The sequence below is a fragment of the Herpailurus yagouaroundi genome, unplaced genomic scaffold (assembly GCF_014898765.1).
Source record: "Herpailurus yagouaroundi ecotype Mexico unplaced genomic scaffold, PumYag 67690, whole genome shotgun sequence".
Taxonomy (NCBI): Eukaryota; Metazoa; Chordata; class Mammalia; order Carnivora; family Felidae; genus Herpailurus; species Herpailurus yagouaroundi.
In genome coordinates this window covers 5,298,922-5,323,381 of record NW_024420490.1, presented here as the reverse complement: position 1 = coordinate 5,323,381, position 24,460 = coordinate 5,298,922, and the positions used below count along the sequence as shown (strand labels likewise).

General features: G+C 47.6%; 1 protein-coding gene across 10 annotated transcripts in view; it reads left to right on the top strand.

Moving 5' to 3' along the window:
* The window catches only part of SH3KBP1 (SH3 domain containing kinase binding protein 1), a 330,782-nt gene that overhangs the window by 285,071 nt on the left and 21,251 nt on the right, over positions 1-24,460 (top strand). For all 10 annotated transcript variants that reach the window (XM_040468252.1, XM_040468256.1, XM_040468254.1 and 7 more), the window contains one exon: positions 10,953-11,038. In XM_040468252.1, the coding sequence (XP_040324186.1) occupies positions 10,953-11,038 (86 nt within the window). The remainder of the gene's footprint in view (positions 1-10,952; positions 11,039-24,460) is intronic.

The following is a 24,460-nucleotide window of genomic DNA, read 5'->3' as shown; positions in this document are numbered from 1 at the left end:
AACCCAACAGGGAAAGAGGTAGAAGCAGGCTAGAACAGGTTTGTTAATCCTTGCAAACATAGATACCCTAATTTGTGGTATTTTTTCATTTTCTTCCCAAAGAGCGGGGAAGCTGGAGCAGGACCTTTGTTCTGAGTTGCAGGGGAATCCTGCCCGTTGTCTGCTACAGCACATCCAGCACAGAGCAGCGCGTGCTCTCCACGTAGACGGGGCAGGTGACTGGCAGGGCGGGGACAGCGAGGCCGGTGTTCCAGGGGCCGTGAGTGATAGACAGGGGGCCCGGGGTGGAGAGGAAGGAAGTGAAGCTGAAAGGCATAAGGAGGAGGTGAGGTGAGCAAGCATAGAGAAGAACCGATGGCCAGGAGAATGGCAGATGCTGGTCAGAGAGGGGAGGCGTGTGCTCATCGCTTCACAGGTGGAGTAGGTCTGAAGATGAACTTATCCACAGAGAGAGGGGCCGTGAATCTGGGTGACTGAAGATGAATGAAGGTCATAAGAACTGAAGGGACCGGGGGAAGGAGGGGCTGGCATTGGGGATGGATTGCCCACGTGGCTGTCATAGGCTCAGGAAGATGACAAGAGCCAAAGTGAGGGGAGGCTGATGTTCTAGAAGCCAGTGCCCTCCCCCATGGATGTTAGTGTGTTCTGGCAGCTGAAGACATTCAGTGATAAGAAAGATTCCACGGTCAGGCTGGTAGCAAGCCATTCAGAGAGGAGACCTCAGATGTGGGGGAGTTGGTACCGTGGCTCACGCATCCCGCAGGGCACACCTGACTTCAGATGTGGAAGCCTGTGTCGGAGGAGGGATCTCAGTGAGAAGGTGGGCATCTGGGTCTTGGACACCAGGCTGTGGGCAGGAGACCCGGTGACTTCCCAGACCTGTGCCGCCCAGAGATGGCTGTTGCTTTAAATGTAAACCCATGAGGTACTTTTCCTGTGAAAGGCTGGAGGCCCTACTATGAAGATGAAACACCGGTTCCAGTGGGGACGGCAGTGGAATTGCAAGGTTTCTACTTGTAATGAAGATGGGGCCTGGATTTCACAGGAACACTGGGAGATAAGACGCCGTCGAGCTCTGAGACATTTGAGCTTGAGGCAAAGATTAAGTAAACATTTATATGCCAAACATCAACTCAGTGCTTAGGGAAGGGCAGATGTCTCTCTTGAGACCAATTTACCCACATGGAAGTTCCTTTTTCTTTAGATTTACACAGGCAGCCCGGCTGCTCAAGCCCCTGGGGTTACAGATGAACAGGAAATCAGCTTCCAGGTCCTGATCACTCTGTGAGGGGTCTGGCCCCCATGCCTACCACAAGGAAGCACTTAAAAAGACCTCTTTGCTCTTACAAGGTATAAACCAATCAGTCAATTAATCAAACAAGAGGAAGAAAAAGATCGCTGGTGCGTGCAAATGCTCCCCGAGCAGGCACGTAAATTGTGCACTTGGGTGTTTAGGCCCTCATTTGGACTTTGGATTACTCGAGTGTTTGAGAGGTCTTTTCAAAGAGTCCTAGTGGTGCATCATGTAGTGTTGGAGCGTTTCCCTTCTTTTCCCCAAATCAGGAACCAGCCATGTCTTTGGAGAATTCGGGAGAGAGATCTTGGCTAGACGTTACAGAGGTGGGTGTCACTGGCTCATGGATGGTAATTCCAAGCATGGAATGGCTATGATCCCTCCGGGAGATTAGAGTAGAGAAGAGGAGAGAGTGGAGCCAGCAGTGGGGGAAATTGTTATTTATAGGGTAGAGGAAGGACTAGGTGCCATCAAAAAGGGTGGATGGGGTGTGATGTCAAGGAAGCCAGAAGAAAGGAATGTGGAACAACTACAGATCGGTGGGAAACTGATTACCACATACATTGCTGCTCCCCGGAGTTTCTAACTCACTGGATCTGTGGGAAGGCCTGAGAACTTGCATTTCGAGCAAGCTCCCAGTGCTGCTCCTGCCGCCGCTGGTTTGCTGAACATGCTCCGAGAACCCCACCACAGTGTGCACCAGGGAGGCTGAAGGGCATCCACAGGCTTTGGTCACTTGTATTGACCCTTGGTGATCCCAGTCCAGGAGTTCTGTGCAATGGTTGGTGGCTAGAGACAGGCTTGGCATGAATTGGAGAGAATGGGCAGGTGGCCAAGCTTGTGTAGGCTTGTCTTGTGAGAAACTTGGAAAAAAGATGGAAAATGGGGGCTTACAGATGGGTACAGTGATGAGAGAGGAGTGTGTGTGTGTGTGTGTGTGTGTGTGTGTGTGTGCACGCACGCACATGCACGCGCGCTTATGTTTGGGCCCGGCCCTGTTCTGGGTAGTAAACTGTGGTAACCAGGCCAGACATGATGGTTCCTGCCCACCTATTGCTTTGGAGCCAGGTACACCAGGGCCAAAACCCCAGCCCTCTCCTTCCTCAGCCGGTGACCTTGGGCAAGGTGTGCACCTCCCCGAGTCTCTGCTTCTGCCTCTGCAAAATGGTAGATTGAGGCCTGCCTTGCTCGGGTGTGCTGATTGAAACCAGCTGCTGCACCTCAAGCCCCTGACCCTCTGCCTGGCCCCTGAGAGGCACTCAGCAAATCCACGCATGCTTCTTTTCCTGCCATGCGGTTGCTCAGTGGTGACCTCGCTGGGAGAGGGGTTTCCACATGGCGAGAAGCATGCCATGCACTGTAGCCCTGAGGGAGTGGGGAGACATGGACGCTCTGAGACAGCACGTCAAGAGACCTTTAGGGGGTGGAAGCTTGAAGCACCTCCCTCAGAAGCAGCTAGAGATTCAGAGGAAGTCAGGGCTCACGGAAGGCCGTGACTGAGGGAGGGAAGTTCATTTCTGGAGCATAGCGACCCCACAGGGCACAGGGGAAAATACCTTGTCACCTTGCAGGGATGTCTGCATTGTTTGCTGACCTCATTTCATTTGTGTAAATACCTTTCTCTCTTCTTCCAGCCGCCCCTAGAATGAATTTTATTTCCTGCAGCGAGAACCAACAGTAGTGACAGGGTTTAGCCCCAGCCCAGACTGAGGCACACCAATTATTATCCTGCCAGGGATGGTCCGAACCAGGCAAGGGACCAGTGGGGTCTAAACGCCTCACACGTGCACGGTGCTAGTTGGGTCATACAACGCTTTTTCCACGGACTCTTTCTTTGAACATTTTCTCAAATGGCACCTCACAAACTTTTCTCAGAGTTGCATGATGATGACTGCCCCCTCTTCTTGGCATCTTTAAAGCCCCTTGCCCCTCTGAGATGCCCAACTGTGGGTTTGCAGATGAGGGGTGTGATGTCAACCTCCTTTTGTCTTAGGGGGTCGTGGGTTTGTGCCCTGAATGGGCTTTGGAGAGAGGCCCCTTCCCACACACGCTCGCAGAGTCTGCACAAAGAACAGAAATTTGGAGGGGAATTGAGTGGGCAGTGTCCCATCACCTTCCACCGTGTCTTCACCAGCTATAAATAGCCAAGCTTGTTTGTGCTCGTCCAAACAAGGACGCGGTACAAGGGACAGCTGCCAGGAAAACTGCTCTGGTTCCAGCTTCTTTCTCCCCTGGCCTCGTTTGGCCACAGTTAAGTGGGAAGTTCTCGGTCAAAAGTACCTGCAATCCCTGGGACATTTTTGGCCACCAGGTGGGTGTGTAGGGACTCCACAGATACCAGCAGCACCTTTGGACCCTTATTTCTCAGGAAAAGGAAGGAGACTTCTCCTGCCCTCCTGCTGGCAAGCAAAGGAACCTGGACTCACCGCTGTTAGAATTTTGTCCTTTACTGACGGAAGGATTTTACCTCCCTGGGCGGTGACATCCCAGGGCAGAGCTCTTCTGAAGGACTGGCTTCCCACCTGCTGCCTTCACAGATGGGTGGAGTCTTCTTATAGTTGCTTATCTGAGAAAGGAAAAATTCTCTAGAAGCATAAAGCATGGGAATGTGGGTACTCATTTTGATTATCGTCATCCCAGGTGTGGTGGGCCAAGATAGAGTGGACTGGGCATCAGGAAGCTTCCATCTGGTTTCACTTCTGCCACTAATTAGCCGCATGGCCTTGGGCACATTAAGTCCCATCCTTGGAGCAAAGACCCTTGACCAGTTTCAGTGGTCAGAGCCTGAGCGTGCAATGTTACGAGCAGGCAGGCAGGAAAGCAGGCAGGGAGCATTCACTTCCTTCGGCCTCGCTTTCTTGCTGCACACTGGGACCAGGACAAGGCAGGTATACAATCAGATGGGGTAGTTTTACATTAGAAGGGGCAATAAAACATAGCAGAGTGGGAACAAGAAAGAAGAGAGGGTAACTCACATCATTTCTCCAGGATCTTCACGTTGACATCTGCCGTCGTCCATATGTGTTGACACCTCCGGAGTGGGATGAAAGCTGGAAAAAAATAGAGGATTTGCAGGGTTGTGCCTTGGTTTCCTGAGCATGAGCACGGGAAACCATTTCTATTTCTTTTCCTTTCCTTTCCTTTCCTTTCCTTTCCTTTCCTTTCCTTTCCTTTCCTTTCCTTTCCTTCTCAGCTTTTTTTCTTCCCCCCACCCCGTAACAAATTTTAGGTAAAGCCCAAACATTTACATTATGGGAATAGAGGCCTCTGAGAGTGGGCAGGAGGTCTGCCAAAAAAGAGTCCTCACCTGGACTTGGGATCTTTTGTTCAGTAGGAAACTATGGAGTCACTCTTTTCCCCTTCGTCCCCCCTCACCTCCAAAAGGGTTGTGGTTCTTTTGGGTGGCGTTTGATTGCTGCTGTTCATTTCTGTATTTACTGGTTTGCTCGCCTCGGCTTCCTCTGCACTTCAACACCTTTTCCAGGCCACGTGTCTTGGCTTAACTGTCCCACCTTGGGCTGAATTGGGCCATGCCACTGGCCGAGCTCCTGTTCTCAAGGGATGCACGTGGCGCATCTTCCACTTTTCCGACTGTACGCGCCCCTTCTCTTGTCTTGGGTCTGAGTGGGAAGAGCAGGCACCTGGGCTGGTTGGTATGTGATTGTTGTTTATTAGTAGTACTTTTTTAACTTGGGAGCAAAGGCGATTTACTCGGCTCTGGCGGTGAGCCGTGATGACGCAGGCCGCCCGGCATCCTCAGTGACTCACTGTCCCCGTGACCAGGAGGCGGCGTGAAGCAGCTTTGAGGAGTGGTCGAGAGCTTGGGCTCTGGAGTCAAAGTTACTGGGTTCAAATCCAGACCCTGGTATCCTACTACTTTTATGACCTGTTGTTAGCAAGTGACTTAATGTCACTGAGCCTCAGTTTCCTGATCTATATGATGAAAATAAAGGGCATCACAGGTGGGGGTCTCCAGGAAGTAGGCCCTGAGGCAGCGCTTAGTATGCGAGCTATGTTTTTGGGGTCAGTGCCCATGGAAGGGGGAAAGAAGCAGCGTTGGGCAGAGGGAGAAGTTGAGTTGTGATACTGGCTCGCGAAAGCCTCACCCGACTCTACGGGGAGGGGCTGAGGTGGCCCCTCAGAGTTGTCTGTGTTGGGCTGAACTGGGCAAAGTTTTTATACTGTAGAGCGTGGGCCGCCCTGAAAAGGATGTGCCTTGGCCAAGGAGGTGCTCAGCAACTGAGGTGGTCCCCGGAGGGGCCAACGGCGCCCCCAGCGGCAGGGGCATCCAGCCCTTCACCAGAGGGGGCTCCCTGTCCACCATGCCGAGCAGATCTTTCCGGGAGTGGTTGTGACAATTGAATACGGACGGAAGGAGCTGACCCTAGTGCCTGGCTTGTGACAGGCCGTCAGCAGCTGCTGCTGCTGCCTCTGTGGGATCGTGGGTTCCACTTAGGCCTGCAGGTGTCCTTGAGCTAGTCAACCCATTGTCTGCAATTTAGGCTCCCTGTCCAGGAAAGCAAGGAGACTTCCCTGCCAGTTACCTATCCAGGTCTCGTGTTTCAAGTGTCCCTAACCAAAATTGCTCAGAAAAATACAAGACAGTAGCATCATTTGGATTTAAAAATCAGAAATGAGTAAGGGCAGCCTTGCTCTGGTATCTTTGGACATAGGGTGATATGCTTGCTTTCTTTTATTTTCTCCTTTTATTCAGCAGCTGTGGGCATAGAAGCTCACCATACATAAATCCTCTCAGGAGCTAGTAAATTCCAAAAGGATTGGATGTTTCTTTTTTTGTTGCATTTCGTTGCATCCTTTTTGCCAAAATGGTACCCATGTGTTGGGCGGACTGGAGAACAGAGACCATCAAGGGCTGCGGCCTCATTGGGCATCAGCCACTCCAAACATGTGCTTTGGAGAATTTCAGAAATCCTGGTATTTTTCAGAACTGAAATTCATTAGCATTGTTGTAAGAGTCTATAAATACAGTGAAAAGCATTTACAAATAGACATTGTAAAACGCTTCCACACCCACAGTCTGAATACTGTCAAAACACCAGCTGCAGCTTCCCTACTTGGAAGGAGCAGAACCTTTTTTAAACGACACCTACTGTGTTTTCAAAATAGGCTTGCTTCTGGCCCTGTATAGAAGATAATTTCAGCCGAAAGCCTGTGTCTGGCTCTTGGCATGCACGACCGGGGCTCAGAGAGATGAGGGGATCCTAAGCTTCCTGTCCGAATACAGCTGGCACATTAACATCTGGGGACAGGTCGCTCACGGCTGGTGGCTCCTCTTTCTTCAGGTGGTGTGTCATGCCTTGGACCTCTCAGTCTCGGATTTGTGACGTCACAGGCCCCCACCTGGTTCCCAGATGAGTTCCAGGTGTGGTCACAGGTGATCACAGGGGCACCTGTGGTCAGGGAGGTCCTTAAAGGAGAGTTTGCAGGCAAGGGTCAGGCAACGTCACCTTTTACCTTGACATTACTGTTGGGGAGAAAGGAGAGAGAACATAAGCTGCCTGACTTGTAGGAGTCTCTGATATTAAAAGTGAACTTTAAAAACACATAAACCTTGGGGCGCCTGGGTGGCGCATTCGGTTAAGCGTCCGACTTCAGCCAGGTCACGATCTCGCGGTCCGTGAGTTCGAGCCCCGCGTCAGGCTCTGGGCTGATGGCTCAGAGCCTGGAGCCTGTTTCCGATTCTGTGTCTCCCTCTCTCTCTGCCCCTCGCCCGTTCATGCTCTGTCTCTCTCTGTCCCAAAAATAAATAAACGTTGAAAAAAAATTAAAAAAATAAATAAATAAAAACACATAAACCTTAAAAGGGAAAATTGACCTATAGTCTTACCCCAGCGACTGCTGTTTCTCTCCCATCTTTTTCCCTATGTATGATTTGGTGTGTTTTTCATCGGTTTTACATAGTTAGGATCATGCTGAATGTCATACAGCGTTGGGGGAAAAATTGCATCTATTGTGCAAATACACAATGCATTCCCATTTCAGAACAAAGGCAGATGTTCATTAATTCCACAAGTGTTTTTGAGCCCCTGCCGTATACCAGGTGCTGAGCTGGGTGCTAGAAATCACCCATCACACTACCCAGGAATAATCACTGCAAATAATCTTCCAATCTTAAAAGGAATAATCCCTCTTCCTGATACATAAGAAGGGTATGCGTGTGTGTGTGTGTGTGTGTGCATGGAGGGGTAGGTCATTTGTAACTGGCTTCTGTCCTTTGCCATCATAGCATCAGTATTTGTCCTTCTTGTCATAAAGGTTTATAAATGTAATTTTCATGGCCATCAAATAGAGGTTACTCACCTGTTCCCCTCTTGATGAAAGCGCCAGGTTGCAGTTTTTCTTTGTTACAAATAACACTGCAGTAAACATATTGATCTGCAAAACCCACTTGGGTGTTTCACACTATTTCTTTAGCATAGCCTCCCAGAACTGGCCCGAAGCAGATGATCATTTTAAATGCTATTGATATATACCCTATTCTTAGAAATTACTCCTTTTTACCCTGAATCATTTCCGAAAGGCTTTGTGGTAACTGTCCAAAATACATATACAAGAATAAAATAGTTGAGAGTGACAGTAAGGGGGAAAATAAAGGTAGAAAAGTAATAGAGCCCCAGATAAGACGGGCACAGTAATGAGCAGTAGGGTTCTCTACAGTCCTCAACATAGGCTCACATTCGACTGGAAGCTTCGAGCTGTCAAAGAGGGAAGTGGCTGCTTCAAGATTCATGGTTCCCAAAATGTACGAATAAACCACATGTTCAGAAGCAGCTGAGCTGAGCTGTTCAGAGGTACAGATCATTAACTGCTGCATAAAGTTCCTTCTACCACCAACACCGCCTCGAATTCTCTCCCCAGCCACCTGCCAGGGTGTGTCACCTCAAACCATCTTTTCCCTTAATGCAAAAAAAAAAAAAAGTCCCAGTGGAATTAACTGGACTTTTGTTGCCTGTGTGACCTTTCTCTCTGGACAGAACATGTGTTCTCGTAGGTTTAGGTCCTCGGCGTGTTCCCAAAAGGACAGGAGTGTCTGGCTCTGAGTAGTTTGAGTTGTGCTAGTTTGGAGAGTGACAGCACCAAATCATTCTGGCTCCATAGCTATGAAGCAGTGAGATTAGGAGCCCTTAAGAACTTTAACAAATGAAAATGCTTTCCTGCTAGGGCTCCTGGGTGGCTCAGTCGGCTAAGCGTCTGACTCTTGATATCCGCTCAGGTTGTGATCCCCATGCTGAGTGGAGCCTGCCTGGGATTCTCTGTCTCCCTCCTCGAGTGCACGTACTCTCTCTCTCTCAAAATAAATAAATGAACTTTAAAGAAAAGAAGAAAATGCTTTCCTATTAATAATGCTGCATCTCCAAAACATTTCGTTCGGAAGATTACATTCCAATTAGAAGCCACTGGGGCCCTGCCAATAAAATGTTTTGCAATAAATTTCCTCGGGGCACCTGGGTGGCTTAGTTGGTTAAAGCATCTGAGTCTTGATTTTAGCTCAGGTTGGTCTTCATTTGGGCCCAGGTTGGTGGTGAGATCCAGCCTACGTTGGGCTCCGTGCTGGGCATAGAACCTGCTTAAGATTCTCTCTCTATTCCTCTCCCTCTGCCCCTCCCTGCTGCTCAAGGGCTCTGTCTCTCTCTCAAAAAAAACAAGGAAAATTCCCTCAATCTCAGCACTCCTGTTGGCTTGGGGCCTGTCAGAGACAATGTGCCCTGTGGGGCCTGAGCTTTGGTGGCGGGGGTGGGGGGGGTGGGATGGAGAGGAGGTCTGCTATGGATACCTGCCCTTGGGGCCCCCACAGTCCTAGGAGGTGGGGCTGAGGTGGGCAATGAAGGCTGTGCTGTGCAGCTCAAGCTGCTTCCTCCTTCCAAGTACAGTAGTCCATGCTCTCCTTGAACTTTTACTTCGGCCGAGCCCTGAGAAGCCCAGAAAGTCTCAAAATGCACACACACGGTTTTAGAGCTGTGTTTTCTCTTGGGGGAGGCCAGGCCACTTGGCTCAGCCTTGTTTCCCTGGAGTTCGTACCTATGCTGGTCTGCCCTTGAGGATGCTTGAGGTTACACTTGAGGTTGTGAGTCAGTCTTGTTCGTTCGGGAACTGACGGGGGCTTACCTCCTTCTGCTGGGCCTTCTCCACCATCACGAGGATACGTGGGTCATGCTGAATGCTAGTTACTACCACAGCCCCTTCTTGAGTGAAGAAACCCAGGTCTCAGCCCTGTCAAGTCCCATCCTTGCCCCCAGGTTTATAGGTCCCCTGCCTCAGCGGTCCTTCTATCCCCCATTACCTCCAGGATGAACAGAACCCTCTAGTACTCAGCCCAGCAACATGACCCTTTCCAACTTTTCTGCTCTCACTGCTTTGGGGACCTCAGGCTTTAGCCCTGGGTCCTCTGGCCACACTGGACACTCCCACCTACCCTGGGGTCCTTGCTTCATCCTGCCTCTTACTGATATGTTCTCTCTCCTTTTTCCTCCAAGGCCCAGCTGGAATGCCACCTCCTCTGTGTGCCGCTGGCCCCACCATGCAGTCCCCTGCTCTGACCCAGTCCTTTCTTCTCACGGGACTGTGGTGTGCCTGTCACTTACATAGCCTGTGCCATGTGAGCCTGTGCTCATGTGTCCGCCTCTTTCCCCATTTGGACTGTGAGCCCCTCCAGAGTAGGAACCACCTGGCTTGGCCCTCTCAATACCCCCTGCATGATAGGTATTTGACAAGCGCTCCTTGAGTAAGTCTGTTACTCATCGTGTGGTTTGGCTTCAGGCCATGATGACTGCCAAGAGCCATGAGATGGCCCATTTCTGTTAGTTTCCCAGAACAACTGCTTGGCTTCTCCCCCTCATTTTATGGGTGAGGATCTTTCCCCGTTTCACTGCCATCACAGACTTAGGGTAATCTCATTCAGGGCTCATCCCCCTGAAAGGGTCTAGAGAACTGCCCTTTTGGAGGAAGTTGGAGGAACCTTCTGTTCATGCACGAGTAGGCTATCTCTCTCATCCTCTTACAGGCGTCTTCCCGTTCCTAAGGGCTGTTCCTAGCCCAGATACAGAAGGAAGTCACTCGTGTCCCGATGGGCACGGGGGCACCCACCCAAGAGCTGTCTAATTTTACAGGCCTGTGCCCCGTTGCCAGCTTGCAGCTGCCAGATCTTTAACTCAACCCCCTGTGCCTGTCAACAGCTTGGCTGATGCCTCAGCCTCAGGCCAGAAAACCTTTTTCTCAAGGTTAAAAGTAGCCGACCTTTGACTAGCAGCATTGGCTAAATTCCTTACTCCTTAAAAGGGAAGCTCCCAGTTATCATTTGCTGGTGCTTATTTGGCCATGGGACGGGAGCAGGCCCTACATTGTACCCTGTGTACCAGCAGGAGGGTTTGTGGCTGAGGGTATATTGCTGAACAGTCATTATTAAAATAGCCACCTCTGAAAATGTGTGCCGGAGAGGTGGGCATCTAGTCTGTTGGCCGGTTTCACCAAGGCCCATGTGTTTGGATAGCTCGTTGACTCCCACTGGCTCCCCCATAGGCGACAGAGCCACCTGCCCCGCGCACGGCATGCTCCTTAACGCATGTGCCACAAGAAAGCTGACAAAACAACAAGGACACACACCAATGATTAAATGCCTGGACTTGTGTTTTTAATGTAGGGGTGACGGTCCAAAGATTGACTTGGTGGGCAGTTCGATATCCGGCATCCTGGACAAGGATCTCTCGGACCGCAGCAATGACATTGGTGAGTAAGGAGAGCGTTCTGGCTTCTGTTTGCACAATTGTAAAAGAGCTGCGGAGTGCGACTTGCCCCTTCAGGCAGCCTGAGGACTAACACAGCTATTTCAATGGAAGGCTCATAGCCCTCGGCTGGTTTTAGATGTTCCAGGTTTATAAAGAAGGGGAAGCGACGATGGAAAAGAAGTGACGAAGAGACCTTTTGTAAAAGTGGGCATTCGCACTTTTATTCATACTCTCTGGTGGTTTATGTGTTTAGTGTATAAAGGCGAATGGGTGAAAATGCAGAATGGCAGAGTTCATTGTAGTCACAACACTAAATGTTTTGAATTTGAATTTCAGATGAGCTTTGGTGTCATAATGGCCACTTAGTTAAAAACACGAGTGAGTTTTCCAAAGGTCGAGGTACCACTGTGTGATAGAGGGCAAGGTAGCTAGAGTCTCTGTGGGGTAAGCGAGTCGGAGGGTCTGTTGGGGACGTGCGTGCATGGATGGTGTGAGGTCGCATGTGTGCTGGTTGAGGCCACCGTTGGTCTGACTTGGGTGACAGCCCTTTTGAGAAGTCTAGATTCAGGGACTAATTTTTTTTTTTAACTTTACATCTTGTCTTTGCACCTATCATGGCCACAGTATTCAACAGAATAGGACTGTATTTTGGAATTTGCCTTTTTTAATTAAACTCTTTTATTTTGAAATGATTCTAGGTTTCTGTGCGGTCCTAAGAAGTAATACAGAGACAACCGCATACCCTCTACCCGTTTTCTCTCAAGGGTAATATCATAATGAAACTGTAGCGCAAGATCACAGCCAGGATATTGACACTGACACGTCCCCCGGGTTCTGCGGGTTTACTAGTGCTTGTGTGTTTTTAGTTCTTTGCGGTTTTGTCATGTGTGTAGGTTTGCGTATCTACCATACGGTCAAGATACAGAACATTCCATCACTACCAGGATCCCCCGTGTCACCCTTTTATGACCACACCCACCTCCCTCCTGCCCCCACCCCTTCCCTAACCCTTGGCAGCCACTCTCAGGGACAGATTTGACATGGACGACTTCCAGCATCTTTTCAATTGGCTGCTCAATTTAGAAACAAGTGTGTGACTCTTGGCCGGCCTCGTAAGAGGCCCTGGAGTGCCTGTCGTGAGCATTGTCGTCACCCGGGGTCACTCCTCTTCGGGGTACTGTTTTCTTCCAAACCTGCTAATAGAGTTGCATCTTTGCAACTGCCGGCTTGCGGTCTATGGTCAGATCTTGGAAAGGCTTGGCGGTAGGATGTGTCGTTGTGACCATAAACACCAAAAATACTTGCTCTGTCTCCAGAGACCATTTCCCATCCTGAGCCTTTGAGAAGCCCAGTCAGGAGGCATGACCAAGGGCTTCTGACAGCTTGGGCAGATGGAGTAATAATAGAAATGCTGGCCTGCCGGAGCTTTCGACCTGGTTAAAGGGCAGAGCAGAGCAGCGATTGGCTGTGAATGAGAAGGGATCCTCAGACGGAGCCTGACGAAAGTTCTGGTCTTGTCCCTGTGGTTTAGCATTTGGGCCCCATTTTAAGGCAGGATGGCCAGTTGGTGAAGAGGCAGAGAAGGTCGTCGGGGTCTTCCCACAGGAAGAGAGGTGTTCTCCGTCCTCCAAGGCTGTGCCTTGCTTGTGAAGAGCCTTGGGCTTTGGCCCTTGTTTTCTTGGGGTCTGGCGATGACTCAGATGGCTATCACCAAAATATGAGTTTTGGATTTCTCAGTCTGACAAGCTAGTTTGGAAATGTTGGGAAATTGATCGAAGTGGGCTGATCTATGAAAGCTCTTCATACGTGGAAGCTGAGCGCAAGTTGTGTCTATTTCGGAGCCCAGAGAGAGATGCTGAGGTTTAGTTTGCTCTCATTTTACCAAGAAGACCTTAATCCCAGAGGAATGTGATTCCTCCAGCACATAAGGTAATGCATGTATTATTTGCATTGCAAGAAACCGTGGTTGGCGGCCACATAATTAGCCACTAAATACTTGAGTGTCTACTCAAGGGCAAGGCTGAATGGATACCAAGGCCCTCACACACAAGCCCCGCCTTCCAGCAGCTTTGGGTCTGTTTGGGCCACCAGGACGGCAGATGGAAAGTGAGGCGACACCGACGGTCTGACTGACCACTGAGTGGTAGAAAGTAATGCCGATCAGAGTTATGGGTGCTCCTTGGTGCCCAGGCTCTGTGAGGGGGACAGACTTATCTGGATCTAGAAGGTGAATTCACTGAGACAGAGGCAGAGGCAGGCAGGGAATCCCGTGGGGACTGCCGACACCCGAGCACAGATCAGCCTGGCCGCAGTAGAGGCTCTGTGCTGGCATGGGGGGGGGGGGGGGGCCGCCCGGGGGAAGGAGGTCTGGGCGGGATCCGGTTGGACAGGGATGGATTTGTAATTTCATCTGTAGGCAGTGGGTTGACACTGAAGTGGCATGATCAGGTCTAAGCCTTCAGATAATAACTGATGGAGCTCTGTGGGACCAATCCAATGAAGGAAAGACTGCAGTCAAGGAGTCAGGTTATTTGATAGTTTGGGGGGGAGGCAGCTAAGAGAGCCCGAGCCGAGCTGCGCAACAGGATTGTGAAAGAAGGCAAAGATGTGGAAGCAGCAGTGCAAAAGAATTATTGCCAGGCCTCAGTAACAGATTGGATTTGGGAGCAGGGAGGAGGAGAGAATAGTTTGTCAGCCGTGAGGTTGTAGGGTTGGGGGACAAATGACTTGGGTAGACATAAGCACGTCCGGAGGAGGAACCGGTTTGGGGGGAAATGTGGATTTATTTAAGCGTGTTAACTCTGAGATTTGGTCGGACGTCCCCATGTGGGTGCTGGAGGAGGCGGAAGCTGGAGGGCCGAGGCCGGGGAGGGCTGAGGCTGCAGAGGCCAGCTGGGATTGCGGGTGGAGATTAGGGCCTTCCTGGGGACGGAACACAGAGTGCACAGCGCTGCCTCCGGGCTGGGGAACCTTCCGTGATTTCCTTCAGACTCTCTGAGCTTCAGCTTCTTTATTTGTGAAGAAAACTAACATCTCTCCCAGCTTCCTCGCCTTGTCCTCCCGAGTTCTGCAAAATCACTTGGTGGGCTGCAAAATGATAGAAATGCTTATCAGTGATGCTGTCATCTGCTGAGAAGGGATAGTTAAGTCAGGAAGAGGATGTCCTTAGCATGAGAAAAGAGGAAGAGGGACCTAGAGCTTGGAGACCAAACCCTGCACAAAGTCCACATCTAAGGGAAAAGCACATCTGGCAACATCCCGGAGGCCAAGGGAGGAGAGGATTTTAAGCAGAATGTCTTTAGGCCCAAATGCGCAAATGCTCTTGCAGGTGGGTCGGTCAAGGAGAAGAGGACCTTGCAGAGGGGCCAGCTCCTTTCAGGGCCGCTTTGTAGCTCTGCTTTTGTAGCATTTGTTCGTTGCTTTGAATCGAGAAGGAAATTATTGGTACCAGAATGTTTTGTTAGTCACTCAAACAATTGAAGCTGTCCAAACGTGGGCTGCGGTGAATAGCCAAATACAGCCCTGAAAGGCATTAGAAATCATCAGTGTTAGCTATAAATAAATCTGTTTCCTCTTAATAAAGCTATAATTTTAAATTATTATAATATTGAATTAGAGAACATGACTTTTTCAGATCTCGCGTGGGCAGCCACCAGCATCTGTCAGCCCATAATAATTTAGAATGAAATCAGTTGGTCCAAAACGAAGTTGTTGATGTCAGTCAGATATTGTGTATCAGACTACACGGCCGTATTTCAAGTAACATAATAGGAAATGTGGATGAGCTCCAATGCAGGCCTGTGCATGAATAGAAATGAAAATTAAATTGTCCACTTTTCTCTTGCTGACGGGAGAGTCTCTGTTCCGATCGAATGGGAGATTATAGGCCGCGAAGTCAAGTGCCCTAACATTTACTTTTATTATGCCGTGTGTGGTAGTTCCCACGGCATGGCAGGAGTTATTATTACACTGCGGTACTGTGGAGATTTTCCGTCTCTTTCCCACCAAAGCACGTAGCAACGGGCCCCCAGGTGGGAAGCAACCTAGGAACTAAGCCATCTAGTTCCAACTAATTGACTTAGAAACAGCCCTTCTCATTTCTCCTCTGTCACTTGCCTTCGTTGACCATTGTTCTCCATTCTGTTTGAATCTCATTACACTTGTCCCACGTCTATCTCGTCACCCCCTCTTCACATCGGGGAGCTGGGACTTGCCCCTCTGTCTTTTCAGCCCGATCCACAGACACACTTGACGTCGCAGTCCGCTTGCTGGCCACGTGTTGCTAGCTTTAAAGCTGATGGACTCAGGACGAGGGACTGGTTTGGAAGGTAGGAGTCCAACTTCCTCTTGTCCTCCGATCCCTCTCGGATGCCTCCTGGCGTGTGGGTCATTTGGACCAAGGAATGCAGAAGCACTTCCCTGCTGACACCCTGGGAATGCTATTAGGTGCTAGTTGATTTGGGATGCTGGCAAGGTTCTGAAACTGGATTGTGGTGATGGTTACACAACTCCGTAAACTGCCTAAAAATTAAGTTGTATGCTTAACATGGGTGAAGTCTATGGGACACAAATGGTACCTCAACAAAGGTGTTAAAAGCAGCTCTGGCTCCTATCCAGGGACACAGGTCACACTTGCGCGCCAGTTTATACCAGAGCTATGTGAGAAGCAATATGCACGTCTCCAGTGTGATGACAAAAAGCAGAAGAGATTGGGCTTAGTAGAGTCACGTGCTTTACACCAAGGAGGTGAAACATCTGGAGCTTCGGGTGGATGGATCTTGAACCTAGTCAGTCCCCTGAGCAGTTTCGGTGTCCTCCCCACACTTTGGGATGCTCGGCGTTGACTCCCGTTCATTCAGGAGAGGCTATATGCTGGACATCTCCGTGCAGTGCTCCCCACCTCTCACCTAAGACTCTTAGGGCTCACAGCCTAGGTTTGCGCTGAGCAAACGCAGTCAAGCTGGCAGTCAGCACGGGTTTCAAAATCATTTCACAGTCTTACAGGAGGTGGCCTGATGGCAAAGCCTTGTCCTTCTCGGCACTTCCAAGAGTCCGGTCCCAGATGTAAACTGAGGATGTCTGCTGACAGATGTTCACAGTTATAAACATAAGGCCACACCCAAACCCAGGCGCTTGCCTGTGCCTATTCAGCCCCCATCAGGGCAGTCCTGGCCTTTGGTGGTCTGTTGGGTTGGCTGCATTCATGCTTCGTTTTGAGGCGTTCCACAAATCTCTTTTTTTCCCTGTTTTTTTTAATTTAAACTTCAGTTAACATACAGTGCAATGTTGGCTTCAGGAGTAGAATTCAGTGATTCATCACTTACATACAACACCCGGTGCTCATCCTTAATACCCATTACCTAGTTAGCCCATCATCCTACCCACCTCCCTCCATCAAACCTCAGTTCTCTATTGTTAAGAGGCTCTTGTGGTATGTTTCCCTCTCTCCTCTGCCTGCCGTGCGTTCATCTGCTTTGTTTCTTAAATTCCACAAACCTCTTTTACTCCATCACATCCAATAAACACAAAAGCGATAAACATTCACAGTGCCAGGAGAAGGCTCATGAATGCTATAGAAACAGGTGGAGGTTAAACAAATGAAAGCGGGGGGATGATGATAAATTGTGGCTTAACTTCATGGGAGTGACGTGTTTTGTGGTGTGAATGATTCTAAAACACAGAGTGAGCAAGCAGTGCCTTCCTGCCTGAGCCACGTACAGCCATCGGCCCGCAGCAGGGAAAGTAACTGATGGGTAAGATGAGCAGAGGGACGTTTGGGTGTTTAACAAGCGTGTTCAAATGACTCTTGGCTTGGAGAGGGTCACAGTGCTGCTACCTGTGTGACCTGTGACCAGCCCCAGAAGCTCACCTGTGCACAGAGGCAGCATGAACAGCCCTGGTATTTTGGTCGCTTTCCTCCATCTTCAGAGCCCCTGCGGCCTTCCTTCACCCCAATGGCTTGAGTGTCTCCACTTTTGTGACATGCTGAGACTGTTTGCAGGTTTAAGAATGCAAATGCAGAGGGGCACCCATGGGTCCAAAGTAGTCTATATTCAGCAAAGAGACTCACACACTAACATTTGCCACTTCCGCAGTGTGCTCAACACAGAGGCCTCTGTGCTGTGAGTGAATGTGGAAGCAAGAAGGAACAGGTGACGTCCAGTCTCGGATTGCACATGGCATTTATTTGGCCTGCAGTGCCCTCCTCCCGCGGGCCGTGGGCTCACAGATTGGCAGAGCCTGGTTATGGCGTCCGTTCGACTTGTAAATATCCGGAGGGATATGCGACCTGCTGGAAAACCAGGTTCAAGTACCCCTTACGCTAGAAGCATTAGAGACAAACTACACCTTATTAAGGAGGAAAGTTGAGTTCTCACACTCCTTCTCTTCGCCATAGGTCCTTGTTAAGGCATGATGTGGACATCTCAGCCCACTTGGCCTCCCACTACCTTAGATTCATTAAATGAGAAAAGCGATGAGTGCTTCGGGGTGAGGTTGTGGGTCCTGTTAGAGGGTAATCGGATCTGGTGGTGACAAGCTAAGGATGAGGTGTCAGTGAACAGGGAGCCCTGATTTAGAGCCGGAGTAGCCTCTTTATTTAGCTTCGCGGTGACCTGCAGCCGCGCTCCCCACCTCCCCAGGCCTGAGTCATCTCTCCCTGAGGTTGTTCATATTTTGGAATTCAGACTCACACACACAGAAAAGGCTTTTAATTCGAGGGACTGCTGACTTTTATTTTACTAATTAAGGACATTTTAAAAAGCAAATGCCATCATCGCCTGGTAGAAATAATCTCTGAGTTTAAAAATTGGATAAATTTAGCTTCCTGGGAGACTCACAATGTTGACCTCTTTTTGTTGGCACCTTATAGACCGGCGATAGCCTTGTCATGGGTGGGCACCGCCTCCTGGGCGCCTTCTGAAAATCCCAAATCCAGCACATATGTGCAGAGAAGAGGGTCAGGGGAGAGGAGAAATGTCGAGGGCAAACAGAAGACTGCAGAAAGAGGCAGGTGTTGAAGCGTGGGTAAAAACTCACTGGCTCAGAAATGTACGATTAGCAGATTAATTTTTTTATAGAGATACCGTTACTTGTGATTTTTTTTTTTTTAAATCACTCATGGAATTTTTTAAAATAAAAGGGCTTTAAATGCTTTGTACCTCTCTCCTCTTCCTTCCCCCAAGGCTGGAGAAAGGGGGCCTCCAGTTCTAGAGGGACGCCTGTCTCTCCCAGTATGGTAAGAGGATCCCTGTGCTTCGGATGGGTCTTTTCTTTCCTCTTCGAGTTTTTTACTCGGCGCTTAATTTTAGATTCCGTATAACTCCAGGCATTCGGATGTTATTTCACACACAAAATGTTTCTTTTATGAGTGTCGAGAGCTCTTTTCTCTAAGTAAGGTGCTGTTGAATAAGATGAAACGCCCTGTTCCTCTGCTTCCTAAAAGGAAACGTGCCCTCTGAACGCACGCCCCATTGCAACAGGCCCTCTGGCCTTTGGGTCCTGAGGTTTTGGTGGTGGTTGTTGTTGTTTTTTTTTTTTTTTAATTTTTATTTGGGTGTAGTTAACACAATGTTACATTAGCTTCAGGTGTGGATCCCGTTTCCATCTTTAAACCAGGGGCTTGGAGGAAAAGATCAAAGGGGCCCCGTTCGGTCTCACAGGCTTGTCTCTCTGGCTCCATTTCTTTTAGCTGAGATTTTGGGACGTAGAGAAAGAAAACCGCTCTTTTGGTAGCCTCTGAATCGTCCCTAAGATTGAATGGCTTGTTCTTCTGGGGCACCTGGGTAGCTCAGTCGGTTAAGTGTCCAGCTCTTGATTTGGGCTCAGATCATGATCTCCCAGTTTGTGGGATCGAGCCCCGCCTCAGCCAGCGAGGAGCCTGCTTGGGATTCTCTCTCCTCCTCTCTCTCTCTGCCCCTCCCCCACTTGCATTTTCTCTCTAAATAAATAAATAAATAAATAAATAAATAAATAAATAAAATAGCTTATTCTTTAATTTGTCTCTTTACCACAATTCCTTCCATTCTATTTGTTCCTTTAACCTAGAATTGCTAATTTGGCCCTTTCTGAGGTCTAACCTAGGGTTTTCTTTGGCCTGAAGATTTTTGCTTATAAAAGATTTGCTGGCCAAGTAGAAGTTTAAGTAATTAACAATTGTGGGCATAACAGTTATGGCATTACTTTTTATAAAGGTTTTAAAAGTATTCACTTCTTAAAAATGCATCATGATTTTTGTCACCCAGATCTTACAGGAAAATGTAAATGGGGGTAGGATGTTTGCCATCCCAAATAAGTTTGAGTCACAGAGTCAAGCCTTATGTAGAGGTAAGATAACTGCACAGAGTTACTGAGGAAAGTGTGGGGTGTGTCCGAGAAATCATGGGTTCTCAGGTAGGCACACTTGGATTTGGATTCTAGCTCCTCTCTCCTCTTCTTCCTGACAGGGTTAGTAATGCCCACCTGCCTCAGAGGGTTGTTGTAACACCGAGACCTAGTGGTGTGGAGTGGCAGACACAAAACAGGCGCTGTTTCAGGGGTAGGTGGTGTAGCTGTAGTTCAGAGAGCGGTGAAGAACGAGGCCTCAACCTGCGTTCTCACCATGACTGCTGTTATTAGAAAGGAGGAAAGTTCTTGAACACATAACATAGATCAGCTGACTGAAATTTCCATAGCCGCATCTGAAATCACTTCATACATGATCTACTCGCTTGTATTTTTATTTTCAAGAGCTCTCCCCACCCCCAATTGCAAAGGGAATAGGTACTTAAAAAAAGGGGGGCGGGGAAGAACACAGGAAGTTAGAAAGTGAAAGTCACCTTTGTGTCTCAGCCTCTCTTTGAGATAACCACTCTTAATTTGTTGTACACACTTTTGGAAGTCTTTCCATTAATGGGTAGATGGACGGACTTTTTCAAACGTGAGCATGTTGTATGCGCTGTTCTGGTCTACAGTTTTTTTTTGTAACAAATAATGTATGTTTGATATCTCACCACATAAGTCACATAGGTCAACCATAGACTTTTAACGGCAATGTGATATTCCATGGTATGATTCTACCATAACCAGTTCACCCAGAGCAGTGCTGCAAAGAGCAGCCTAGGACAGTGATCTATAGACAGGGCTCGCTGCACCTTGGGAGGCCACGGAGACTCCTGGGCCTCCCAGGAGGCGATGGATAGTGTCTCATTTCATAGGTGCTCTTTCTTCAAACTCCTCTCCTAGGAGCCCCGCTGGATGCTGCTCCTCCCTCTCTTCCCCCTTCCCGTCACCTGCTCCCACCTTACACAGCCTAGCCAATCTCTTGCCCACTCCGTGGGTGTACAAACCCCCGGTGCAAACTGAGAGACACTTCCAAGATGGGTGTTGGACTTGAGAAATTGAGTGACTTTATTGACCGGACAAAAAATCCATTGACAAGTTGGTTGGTTTCTAATTCTTTGTGTCAACAAAATTGAAGGAGGCACCCACTGAGTTGTTCACTGATAGATTGTTAAAAATAGTTCTTGGTGATGCTAGACCACCGTCTGATTTTTGCCACATACCTTGGAAAGAGTTCAAAGAATTGAGTGACATGGTGATAACAAAATTCTTTCCATTCCCATATACTTCTGTTTGTGTGAACAGAGTTTTTTGGCACTTACGTCTATAAAATAAAAGCTAGGAATAGAATCGATACCAAACCATGCCATTCTTATGGTAAGTATAATCATGCACATGTGCATGAAGTTATCTGGGGGGAAAGCCCAATAAGATTCTACTCTTTTATGCTCACAGATTATTAAAATGTGTGGTATGTGTGTTTACATGTGTTTTGATCATTTGCTACTAATTATTGTCATGGTAACTCCTTCCAGGAGAAAAATAATTTTTCCCCTTAGAACCTTATGATTTCAGGAAATTCAGAAATCATAAATTTCAATTTGTATACATGTTTTTATAACAAAAAGATAGTTAACAGAAAGCAAAGTTAACAAAATCGTAAAACTAGGTTACATTAGAATAAAATCCAGCATTATGATGGAAATATGAATTCAGAGAGGGAAAAGGGTGGTGCAGACTTTCCAAGTGCTAAAGAAAAGCTTAGTCCTGATTTTTTTAAATTTTTTTTTCAATGTTTATTTATTTTTGAGAGGGAGAGACAGAGCACGAGTCGGGGAGGAACAGAGAGAGAGCTGGACACAGAATCCAAAGCAGGCTCCAGGCTCTGAGCTGTCAGCACAAAGCTGGACACGGGGCTCAAACTCATGAACTGTGAGATCATGACCTGAGCCAAAGTCGGACGTTTAACCGACTGAGCCACCCAGGCGCCCCAGCTTATTCCTGATTTTTTAATATGGACGGCAGTGGTTGTTAGGTTACTGTGGTATTCAAATAGATGTTGAATGTGTTTAAGAGAGTAATATAATAGTCACATTTTAAAATATCAATATTTAGAATATAGCAGAAATGATATCTTCTGTGACAATAAGTTACGAAAAATTTTAGATGTCACCTTAAGATGTGTAAAGGGGCACGTGGGTTTTCAAAATTATTTTAGGAGACACTCTGGAAAAACAGCTTTAAGACCACTGGCCTTATAAATGTATCATTCTAGGCTTACATAAACATTTCTCTGGATCCGTTTCTAGAAGTGAAATATCTGAAAGTGTATGCATTTACATTTCATGATAGGTATTAACAAATGGCATTACAAAAAGGCTCTGCCAATTTACATTCCTGTAATAATAGCATAACCACTATTTCCAGTAAATACATTATTTACTAAATCATTTGGCCTAACACTTCTGGGTCTGTAGTAAGCAACTTTTAAAGGAATGCAAGTGTGAAAAGTTACTTTCCCCATTTGACGTTGCCTGTTATCAATCCCCATGAAGCATTCTACCTCTCTTTGGTGCTAGACTTCAGTAAGGCATGCCTCCCACTTCCCGTACCCCTTCTCCAGATCTAAATTAGGTCCCCATGCTATCATTGCTAATTTCATCTTTTACCTTTCTTTCATAGTAGCTAGCAAAATGTATAATTATATATATATAATATATATATTGATATATATGTAATACATATATGTACTTATAAGTATATATATTAATATTATATTATTATATATTATATTACATTATATATTATATATATTATATATAATATATATAATTATAATAATATATATAATTTATATATAAGTCCATTTCTTTTGGAGGCTCTAAGCTCCGTTAGGCAGGGGCCATGGCTATTTTGTTCAGCCCCCCGATCCCCCCGTGCCTAGCCCAGAGCCTGGATTGTAGTACTCACTTAGTAAATATGTATGGAAGGAATGGACTAAGCAGACATGAGAAGAAATACCATGATGCAGGGTCTGGTAGAGATCTTCATTGCTGCTAGTTGCATGTAGCTATTTAAATTTAATTTATTTTCAATAATCACACTTAGCCATATGACTGTGCTAGGTAGCCACATGAGACTAGTGGCTACCATATTGGACGGTACAGATATAGCAGGTTTCCATCATCACAGCAAGTTTGATGGGTAGTGCTGATAAAGTGATGACACTTTCATTCTCATTAAGATAGCTATGCCTGGGGGCGCCTGGGTGGCTCAGTCGGTTAAGCGTCAGACTTCAGCTCAGGTCACGATCTCATGGTCCGTGAGTTCGAGCTCCGCGTCGGGCTCTGGGCTGATGGCTCCGAGCCTGGAGCCTGCTTCCGATTCTGTGTCTCCCTCTCTCTCTGCCCCTCCCCCATTCGTGCTCTGTCTCTCTCAGTCTCAAAAATAAATAAACATTAAAAAAAAATTAAAAACAAAAAAAAGATAGCTATGCCTGGCACACAGTAGATACTTAATAAATATTCGATTAAGTGAAGGAGCAAATAAACTCTATCTTCCTCTCTTATTCTTCAGCTATAAGTTCCCATGTAAAAGTTATTTTGTACTGAATAGCTAAAAAGCCTGGTCTACCTTGCCTAACACCTTACATTTCTTGCCAGAGATTCCCTGAAGGAAGCCCGTCCCTTTTTCTGTCCATTTAAAAACACGTTGGAATAAACTGGAACAAAGACAGCTTGTCATCAGAGCATAAATGGGTTTCTTCACACACACTAGATTACATTCTGAGTGTCTTTTCTTACTCTTGATATAGAAACAATTCGGAGAGTTCACTGTGGGATACGTGAAACGTAAGGTGAAATGTTCTTGCTGTCTGTTCAGTGGTCTGTAGTGGAAAGAATTCCACAGACATGGATCTGGTTGTCGGCCCGGTCACTTTCCGGTTGTGACGTTGACCAAGTTGTCTATCCTCTGACCCTCTGTCTCCCTTTATGGAGGAGAGCAGCCTACACAGCATGGGTTTTGTGCAGGTTAAATGAGTGTGCGTGTGTGAAGGGGGGAGTCGTAGGTGGGCAAACAGTAGCGCAAACCTGTTTATCTCAGTACTTGTGTCTTACAAACTCCACCCCCGGATTATAAATGAAAATGCAGCAGCTAGTATGCTCTATCCGTCCACATTTTGGAGGACTTATTTTGCCATAAAATCTAATCGTTGGTCAAATGAGAATTTTTCAGTGAGTGATGCAGCTAACGCAGGTGTTCGTTTGACCCCTCATAATGGGCTCATCTCTGTAGTCGGCACAGATTTTCCACACCCGGTCACATGATTTACATGCAGGGTAAGACTTCCTGTCCAGACTGCCTGGAGATGCTTCTTCACTGTGGAGAAGGCACCAACAGCCCTGTGGGTTTAGAGTTCTCTCATTTAAAAAGAAAAAAAAAAAAACAAAACACGTGTGTGCTTTTTTATAAATTTAGCCTTGCTCTTAGATCTCTGTTCCCAAATCCCATAGCTCCATCAATGATATATGAAAACAAAATTCTACCTGCATGATTTGAAAGAGTTTTCATACAATTTCCCATTTATAAAAGAACAATTCTGCAAAGCTTATAGCTCAGATAATTCTCCCCTTTTTTCTGGTGGAAAAACTGAAGCCCAGAAAGGTTGTTTGTTCATTTATTCAATAATCGTTGATTGCACACACACTGCAAGCCAGAAATGATGTCACACCAGGGCAAAACAGAGAGAAAAGGCATAGCCTCTTTCCTGGCTGTTGGGGAGAGAGATAAGTCAGCAAGGAATGTCAGGGTGCTAAATGCTGAGATCAGAGTGGTGGATGAGTAGGGGAACATCCAAGCCAGGCTTTGGGGTGCATTCTGGCTTCTTGGAAGAGGTCTTCATCCCTAAGCCAAGTCTTGATAGCCCCAGGCGTGAGGAAGGGAGGGAAGGGAAAGGAAGGAAAGAAAGTCATGCAAGGGACAGAGACAGAGGTTGTCACCAGCCATACCACCAGGGCCTTGGCCATGCTAAGTCACCAGGATTTCCTGGGAACTTGGGAAGGATTTGAAGCAGAGAATGGGGACATACTCAGAGCTTCATGTC